This window comes from Frieseomelitta varia, unplaced genomic scaffold (genome assembly GCF_011392965.1).
Source record: "Frieseomelitta varia isolate USP_RPSP 00005682 unplaced genomic scaffold, Fvar_1.2 scaffold_499, whole genome shotgun sequence".
Taxonomy (NCBI): Eukaryota; Metazoa; Arthropoda; class Insecta; order Hymenoptera; family Apidae; genus Frieseomelitta; species Frieseomelitta varia.
Genome location: NW_025110255.1, coordinates 45,213 through 55,183, shown reverse-complemented (window position 1 = coordinate 55,183; position 9,971 = coordinate 45,213). Strand labels below are relative to the sequence as shown.

The window sequence follows — 9,971 nt, the reverse complement described above, 5'->3', positions numbered from 1 at the left end:
TGGCGTTCCAGCGGGGATTAGCTTTTTTTTTTTTTATCAAGTTCCCCGTGGTGAAATGTTGGATTAATAAGCAGACCAGGAAAAATTGTTGCAAGTTGTAGATTCGGAAATAAATCTAATAAGTCTTTTGACATCTTTTTACTTAAAAAAAAATATGTACCTTCTTCACTTCGTGATTTGACGAATCACGTACGCAAAACTTGCTGCTGATCTAGCAATCTTGTCAAAGCGACTCCTTCATTTTCCTTTCATGTTCGTACGATACGAATTTCGTGTGGATAAAACATACGAAAACAGCGGGGAACCGCGGTCGAAAAGCGTCACGCGTCATCGTCGATGGTACACACCGATGGAATCCGTTGTCCGCGGATTCGGCGATTAAACAGCGGCCGAGCGAGGCCGTGAAAAGCAGCGTGGACGGATCGATTCCGTTTAGCCGGCCAGAATGGTGGCGGCGAGTTTTTTCAATATCCGTGGGCGTGAGTATCGGCCGCTAAACAGATCATAAAGTATTGATAAAATCGGGGATGGCAGCGGCGGCGGTGGCCGCTCGGATACAAATTTTCGGTGTGGCCGCGCCAGCCAACCTCTAAATTCGACGGCAATCGGGGGAGGAGGAGGAGGACGAGTAGGAGGGGGCGGTACGGCCGCGATTTTGGCCGCAACGCCGCCAGGAAACCCGATTACACGCTGGAAGGATGCTCACGGTCTACAATGCTCATTGAATTTGTCGAACGGGGAATTATGTATCGCGCGGGCGCTGCCCGAAGGGGGAACGGACGAAAGGCGAGAGAACGAAGAGCGAAGAAAGATTCGGGGGTCCCGGGCGCAGCGGCGCGAACCGATCGCTCGAATGCATCACAATGAAATCGCGGTGGCGATCGGAAAAAAGGCGATCGAGAGCGGAGCAGAGAGGAAAGAGCGCGGTGAGAGCGAGTGGAGAGGAAGAAGGTTGGAAGAGGAGGCAGAGAGGCTGGGGTGGAATGGCGCGCGAATCGAGCGTGCATTATATTCGGATAAAATGATTTTATCGATCGTAAATGCAGCGCCGGCTTATGAGCGTTTGGATTTACAACCATGCGGCTCTCGCTCCGTGGTGCGTCCTCCGCGCGCTAGGCTCGCACGCTCTCCTCCAGCTCTCGTCTGGACAAAATTGTCCAGAGAGGCGTGCGTTTCTAATGGCCGCATAAAAATTCGACGCGAAATCGAGCCTGCTTTATGACACTATCGTTCGCAGCGTCTGGTTATTTGCGACTCCGCGATTTTTTCGTCGCCAGCCACGTTTTCTCTTTCCCGAGCCTCGAGACGTGTCCAAATTTCATCGAATTTCACCAACTTCTCGTTGACCTGGCGTTGCAACTTGTACTCTACATTGCATTCGATTTGTCAAGGGAATGCTTCGTTGAACAACTGTTTACTGGATATAGGGCGGTGGAACTCGAGCAGCATATTGAACTTCTTGGAAAATCTTGCATCAAATATAAGTGCTACAGAAATCATACTGATAAATTCTATCGAGGTTGACCGTTTCTTTTTTCTATGGACTAAATGCTATAATTTGTCTCGCCAATTTATTTAATAATAATTTGTACAGAAGAATATTCGACTTTGCGTTTCCACACACAAAAATGTTCAACAATTTCTTTCTAAGTATAATTACGAAAAATTAAAATTCCACACAGCCTATTGCGAAAATATGATAAACTCGCGCGATAATAATTGTACGGAACGAAAGAATTTATTTACTCGACTCGTTCGCCAACAACCAAAAACAGAAGTCCAACAATTTCGTTCGAAGTAGGAAAAAATTGAAATCACCGCAGCCTTCTCTACTCTGCGATCTGTGCAACGTTCGCGAGAAACAACGAGAGAGAAACAAATACGAGGATTTTTATCGAGCGTGACACTCGAAGAAACGATCCTTCGGGATATCAACGGGGGGAGCATTCGCGGAGCTCTGATAGGCGATTCGATTCATTCTCTAATGGGCAATGATCACGGGGACGGCTGTTCGAAGCTCGCTAATGCGAAAGCTCGCCGTTCGCGTCGCATTAGTCCGCGGTTCTCTGTACACCGGCGAAATTGATTACCAATACTAGCGCGCTGGCTTGGCTTGGCTTGGCTGGCCTGACTATCGCGCGCGTTCTCTCGTGTCCGTGCAGTAATGATGTTTTGATGCGAGGACCCCGGTGCACCACCGCGTATCGACTGCAGTTAACTAATGGAAGCTCTCCGATAATTGCGACCGCCGCCGGAGAGTAAATGTTGCCAGCGCGACAGTAATCATCGTTACCACCGCTGTTCTACCACACCGCGAAACGAATTCGAAACGCCGTTGAGAAACTCTCGATAGCACCGGCCGGATTCGTTTGACGAGTCGAAAGCCGAGGGATTTTTCAATCGGACACTATCGATGCCATCATCGACGAGTCTAAAAACGCAAAGTTCCTTTCATTTCCAACGAAGCTTCAACTTGTCAATTACTCTAATAAATTATAGATACGCTTTAACGCTCCATTCAGTTTTTGGGATATTTTTGGCTAAATGTTCTATGCGTGTGCCGACTCGTGTATATATATATGATATTTGTCGAATACGTGAAACTGAAATTAAATTGAACGTTCTTTCTCTTTGACAATTTGAATGTTACTCACGTGAAGAATGTTGCTGTCAAAAAGTTCGCAGAATTGTAAATCCGTGGAATATTTCTACGGGAAATTGCAAACCGATCGTTTCGAATATCGACACAAGAGTTTTACCTCGCGTTTCTAGGAATTTGAATGACTTCCTAATAAAGTAGAATATTCCACGCCGTGGAAAATAAAGTCTATCAAATGTTCCACACTTCGGTTGCAAACGTTTTTCCGCATTCTGATCGTCCGCTGCTAGAAAGTTATTCATCCGAAGGAGAAGGGAAGTTACTTCATTTCCGCAATTCGTTTCGATGACGGTGCTGTTTCTTGCCGAAAGTCGTCGCGCAAATGGTCGACGATTCCGCTCGATACTCGACGACGACGACGACGACGACGCACGACGTTGGATATCCGTGAAACCGTACGAATCGAAAGCACGCCACGCTTATAAGCAAATTCGAGCATTATTCATGTATGCGCTTGGTGCCCACTAAATTTCGTCACGGTGTGCGGAAGGTCATGCGGGAGACACCCTCTCGTAACTTTGGCTTTTATGCGTTTTTCCATCGTAGAACCGTCGTCATATGTTCTTGCCTCTCTTTCTCTCTCTCTCTCTCTCTCTCTCTTTCTCTCTCCCTTATCACGCATAAAAAAGTAACGACGAACTTAAGCTGTTCGGCCATAGTCGAGCATAGACGATTTGTCAATTGGCTTGGAACGATTTGCGGTTATGTACTCGTGACAGCTTGATTAATCTGCATATTATTACACATTGCGTTAGTGATTCATTCGATTTTTTTTTTTTTTTTTTTACGAACATGAAATGAAATACTGTCGGACGAGGACGTACTTTTACAAATGTAATTAAAAAAAATTAATTTTGGACGTTTCAATGTGATCGACACTTTGATGTAAATTCTGCAAAGTTTTGTACCCTCAAACTTTCTCACTGTATAAATATCGCAGTCTACTTGCAAGTGAAACATTTACGTATTCGTTTATTCTTCGATCGAGCATTGGTTAAAAATTTTCTTGTTTACTCTGTTGTTTCGATCCCCCGGAATCTTCCAGATGGATAAATTCTTTCATTCTTTCATTCTTGTCGTTCAATAATTCCGATCTATTTGTGAATTTGAATACTTATCCTAATTTTACATTCACAAAGATTCAATTCTCCTATCAATTTGAATTTCCGCAGAAACTAAAATCATCCCTTAGATAAACTCGATCAAGGAAGGTTCGTTAAACGCATTTATTAAGGCGTCTTTGATGCGTAGAGAGCGAGAGAGAGAGAGAGAGAGAGAGAGAGTGAGAGAGAGAAGACAGTGTGTTCCATGAAAAATTCAAATTCGTATCCGGAAGGATGACGAGGCGGCGAGAGCCCGGCCCGCTTTTCATCCCCTCGCGTGACGGGGTTTGTTTCACGCGGCGAAACCGAGATGCCCCCCTCCGGCTTCATAATCAAAACTGCATTAAAATCCTGAAAGCGGCGACGAGGGCGCGGTGAAAAGTGTTTTGTCATCCCACGGGGGTTGGCGCGACGCAATATGCCTCTCCCTTTTTCGCGTCGCGAGCTCAACGCCGAGCTGTGGATCCGTCGCGTCGTAAACCGATAATTTTACCGGGCCATTACGATCCGTCCGCGATAACGAACCCGTAAAAAGCGCATCTCCTCTCGCGACGCTTTTCCGCGAAAATACTAGCGAAACCGTTTTAATCGCGCTTCCTCTCTCTCTATCTCTCTCTCTCTCTCTCTCTCTCTCTCTCTCTCTCTCTCTCTCTTCGGTGTTATTGTCCTCGCTCGCGATGATAAAAATTTACCATCGATGACGCTCCTCGATGCATCTGCAAGTGATGAAATTCCGACTGTATTTATGTTTCATCGAGGAATTTCTATTCGTCTCTAAAAGTAGATGCTTTCGACTTTTTTTAAATAAAAATTATATCCAGGGATATCCAGTTCTGGAAAGGACGACTCAATTTCAACTCATTTTTTGGCAGGTGGAAGATTGAAGGAGATTCGGATTTATATTCGAGGAATCTGTAAAAGAATCTAAGAGATTAAACAGTTGCAGATAATGACGAAACGACACTGTCAGTGTCGTGTATCTCTCTCGTGAATTGAAAATATTAGAGCCTCCCTCAACTGAAACTTCATCCCATCGGGACTAACAAAACTACCAGAACTGACTAACGAAGAATTAACGGGGAATTCGCGAAACCACCCTCGCGACGAGACGCGGATTGGAGGGACCAGGGATGACAGAGAACCGTTTGCCAGCCGCTACTTCGACTGTAAAATTTCATCCTGTCCGTTCTATGTGCGGCGGGCTTAAGTTTTCCGATGGCGAAGATATTTTTGTCGGTTTCCAACCCCCTTCGCCCATCGACGTACGAAAGAAGGAAAGAGAGAGAGCGAGAGAGAGAGAAGAAAGGTTGGGCAGTTGCCACTGCTTCTCTTCCCTTTCTAACTCTCTCTCTCTCTCTCTCTCTCTCTCTCTCTCGCTTCGTCTCTGTTCTTCCTCCGGTTAGGGGCTGTACGCCATTGTTCGGGCGATATTTCAGCCACGGGGATGGTTGCCAGGAGGGTGACGCGGGGGTTGGCGGCAGCAGTCAGCTGGCTGTGACACGCTGCCTACGCCGCCAAAGGGGAACCAGAGGCGTTTAGGAGTATTTGGGGGCTGGAAAGGGGCCCTCGGTTTATACAAGCAGGGATACTCTTTCATCCAACGATAGCCAAGGCCTTGACTTTGAGGGGAGCCGGTGTTACGATCCTCCCGCGCGTTTACACACCCGCTGGCTCTCCGTTCCAAGTACCACGTATACCATCCTCTATCCACGATCTGTGTCTCGTGTCCACTTGTCGTTTGTTTTAACAGCGTGCCAACCTCCTGATTCTTTTCTCCTTGTCGTTTGAAAGAGTTCAGAAAGAGTTCTGAGTTCGGGATGAAATTATCTTATCTACATTCGCATTCATCGTTTTTTTTTTTTTTTTTTTATTCTAGAATCTTCATTGCATTCTGTTGTCACTCAGTCTAAAATATCGAACTTTGAGTTTCCCAATGATGAATTCCTCGCCAGTTCTGTGGCAAATTGTTACCAGACTTTGTACGAAATTAACCAAATTTATGTTAAAAATGTATCCTTGCTTTCGCCAATTTCGTACATTTCAACGTTCGAATGAACAACTTCGCGTATTTACCATCGACACTCGTCCAACCAGCGACGGTTCTCCGGTTGCTTCTAATCGAACTGGAAGTCTCCGATGGCGCTTCCGCTCGAGTTTTGGACCGGCCACTCGCGACTGGCTCTCGCGCCGCGACGAGCTGGAGTTTAGTAATTATTATTCATAAGATTCCCGAAGCGGGAGAGCCCGGCCAGGCGTGAGACCGAACAAGAAAGATGCGACGCGAAACAAGAGGGGCTGCAGCTGCCACCGCGCGTTCCTCTCCCTCTCTGGCTCATTCCCTGTGTTCACCCATCGAAACCACGGTTTTCCACGACGAGAGAGAGAGAGAGAGAGAGAGAGAGAGGAGGAGGAGGAAGAGGAGGAGAAGGAGGTGGAGAGGGTGGGGTGTGCTCTCGAGTCAGTCGAGCAGAAACCCAATCACTTCCGGCGTCTGCGCCCATTAGGGCGCCGCGACGCTGACGTCGGCTGACGTACGCCCTTTCGCCTGTCTTCCTTTCTCCGCCGCGTCTCCCACTCTCTCCTTCGTTTCCCTCTTCGTGGCCTGCACAACCACCCCTCAGGTTGGACCTCTACCAAACTCGAAATAGACCGCAGATCTATTGTTTGGAAAGCGCTCGCACGGAAGCTCCTTCACCGTGGCTAATGACGTATCGAGGATCCTTGCTCTCTCTCTCTCTTTCTCTCTCTCTCTCTCTTTTCCTTTTTACCACCTCCCTTCGCTTGGCGGTTCCGTCTTCCGCCGACAACACGCCACCCTCTTTTTCTTCGTTGTTAGCCAGAGATAATAGGCGTCGCGAAGCGATGGAGAGGAATGTGCTCCCTTAGGATGTTTCCCGAAAAATTTAAAATGAGGTTGCAAGAGGGCGTTTTACGATGTATTCGATGAACGTAATTGTTGGTTTTGCTCCAACAAAAGAAGGCATTACTATAATTATAAAGAACACCTTTGTTTATGCCACGTTCGAAAATGTCTCGTGTCTATTTTTTTTATTATAACTGTGTTCTCGTATTTTTTGTATTTATCAATCTAACATAGGGGAAAAGTTACGCGTGTTGCGTTATTATATCGAATCAGCTCTAAAAATCAGTTCGAATACCTACAAAAGTAGTTGGGACTCCTTGATCAGTCATCGAATTTATTTGCAAATCCTTCCTACAAAATTTCAAAAATATACTTTCCGCGAACCACATTCTTTAAAAATTTTCTTTTTCGACGAAAGAAGACTTCGAAGTGAAGAAATTATCGTTTCAACACAGAAAAAAAATTTGAACCTTGAAAAATTCTGAAACTTGACTCGCAATTGTGATTTTCAGTTTGCCATAAAAATGTCCGAATACACGAAAGGAGACAGTAATTTTCAAACGAAAGAAGAACAGAGGGTAAGGAAGGTGATCGATGGAACGGGGACAGTACGATTCCGGTTATTGCGGCGCGCACCTGTAGTTCTCTTTCGGGCGTGCATTTCGCTCGGCCACTTCGTCAAATTAACATACACGATTCGGCCGGAAATTACGTCCGACAATTACCGACCTTACGCCGATGAAATATCGACGGTACCCGCCCCGGCCCGGCCAAATTGAGATGAACGATACATCGACGTACGTACGCGCGTTCTGACCGAGCTTTCGACCTTATCACGCCGATCGCCTAATGCCCGCTGCCCATGATCCACTGATCTACATAATGAGTCATGAATACGTCTGGCTACCTGACTGCCGTCGTTATCTCTGATTACCCGAATAGATTTCTTGCCAGCGACGCTGCTATCCCGAGCAGATATCCCCGAGCAGCCTAAAACGACCGATGTTAGACGCCGATTCGCACTCCGCCGCTGTTACGTATTTCGTTCGTGACTACTTTTCTTCGTACTGTTCGCGTTTCACGCGGTAAATAAATGGAGGAATATTTTTAGAAACGAGAAAGTAGGCTTTACTTGCAGCTCTTGTCTAGGATTAACAAACTAGACGCGAAATATCAGTTAGGTAGGCTGGAAGTAGGTTACAAGTTTCGATATATACTGAAATTAAGAATTCTACTTTCTTTTTTTACGGTAAGGACAATTTAAAATGATCACCCTCGCGTGCAATCGTGTCTGTCTCTGTAATATAAAATTTAACAATCAACCACTGATCAAATTCTGATTTTCGTTCAATAATGATGGAATACATATTTGTAGTAAAATTCAACTCCATCTTTATCAGTTCGATTCTTCGATATTTTTATACACTTTAATAATGTAGTTTCATGTAGCTAACTCAGTTTAATACCTGAGTCCACCAAGAAAGATCTTGCCAAGTGATTAAATACATACCAGAATGTATCTTTCTTTAACTGAAATTATACTCTAATTCTAATTGGTACGTTTGTTTCAGGTTTATCAACGCGAGGCGTAGAATTGTCCAGCCGATGATCGACCAGAGCAATCGAGCCGGTAAGACGAGCTGCATTCTGTCAACAAATCCAACACAAACATGTTACAACGACATACAAACATGTTACACCGAAGACGCGTATAATTTCATGTCACCTGAAATGTCGCTGGATATGCATCACGAATACGTTTATCCGGCTTATCACGAGGGTTACACTCCCGGTTAAATTCCTTATCAGTGACGTAGATCGATGTGTTGTAACGAAGGAATCCTGCCCAGAACGATTTGACTGATTCGATAACTCTTACTCGAGCTAAGATCAGATTCATTAGTATTTCATCCGACACGTTGTTTATCAGCAATTTCATTAAAAAACACTGTTTCCTTTCTTTCTTTACATTTTTTTATCTTTACGTCATTTCGATTCAAACGATTATATCTAGCAATATTATATTATTTCTTTTAGAGTATTTTAGATATTAGATATTTTAGAGTATTTTAGATATTAGAGTATATTTTAGAGTATTTTAGATATTAGAGTATATTTTAGAGTATTTTAGATATTAGAGTATATTTTAGAGTATTTTAGATATTAGAGTATATTTTAGAGTATTTTAGATATTAGAGTATATTTTAGAGTATTTTAGATATTAGAGTATATTTTAGAGTATTTTAGATATTAGCTATTTTAGAGTATTTTAAGAAAACAATTTTATGTTTTATACCTTAAACTTGTGTCTTAGTTAATTTAGTTAATTCTAGTTAGTTACGTTTATAATTAGCTATTTCCTATTGATGTATTTCATTCATTTCGTTGAATGATCTAGCAATATTATATTTTTTTCTTTGACACGTTAGATTACTTTAAGGAAATTCCTTTTTTACTTGTAGCTGTAGAAATTTTAATCTAGACAATTCATTACGTTCTTTCTTTATTATAATTAGCTTTTTTCTTGTTATTGATACGTTCGTGCCATGATTATTAAATTTAAGATTTCACTCGAGATACATTTCTCTCTTCTCGATCTATATAAAATCGATTTTGACGTACACGAGACATTCGCGAGAAATCGGATTTGAGAACCGGGCAATCACGTTGCAATTCACTCGCTTCCTTAGCGTAATTCGACGAAGGATTGACCGCGACGTGTTGTCCGTGTGCGGTTTATGTAATTTTCGGTTGATTGGAGAGCAAGTCTCCATGCGCCCCGTGCACGCCTTGATCATTTATCAATAAACGAACAATCACAATCGTATTAACCGGTGGCCCGTTTTGTTTCTTTGCCGGGAGCCAATTATACTTGGTGACTCGATTATCGTCGATCGTAATCGCGCGTTTCGTTCGACCTCTCCATTTTCTGTCTCGTTAACGCCTCTGATATCGTTCTTTGTCATTTCCTTCCCTGCCCCCTTCTTTCGCGCGAACTGAATCAACCGAAACTCTTAATCAGGCGAAAATACAGGTTCCGATACGCGAGTTCTTGTCTCTTGAACTTCACTCTGTCAAACGTTCATTTGACTTTTGCCGCGAGCGCAGCGTCCCCCTGGAGCAGGATTTCACGCGAACTACGGGAAAGCAATTTATTCCAAAGAGATTTGTAATGCTTTTTTTGACATTTTTTGCGCAAGATTTTTGTGAATATGGGGCGTTGAAAATGAGGGAGGAGGGAGGGAAGGTGATTTTAAAGAGAAGTAAAAAAAAAAAATAAAATAAAATAAAATACGTAAAGAAAAATTCAAGTTTTCGTAAGTCTAAAAATTGAAGTTACACCTTT

At 43.7% G+C, this 9,971-nt stretch overlaps 1 protein-coding gene across 1 annotated transcript in view; it reads left to right on the top strand.

Moving 5' to 3' along the window:
• Positions 1-8,605, top strand: part of LOC122533151 (homeobox protein homothorax-like) — a 90,802-nt gene extending 82,197 nt beyond the window's left edge. Inside the window, exon 3 of the mRNA XM_043662584.1 lies at positions 8,197-8,605. Within this exon, the coding sequence (XP_043518519.1) occupies positions 8,197-8,422 (226 nt within the window). The 3' untranslated portion in view covers positions 8,423-8,605. The remainder of the gene's footprint in view (positions 1-8,196) is intronic.
• Positions 8,606-9,971: the final 1,366 nt, after the last annotated feature.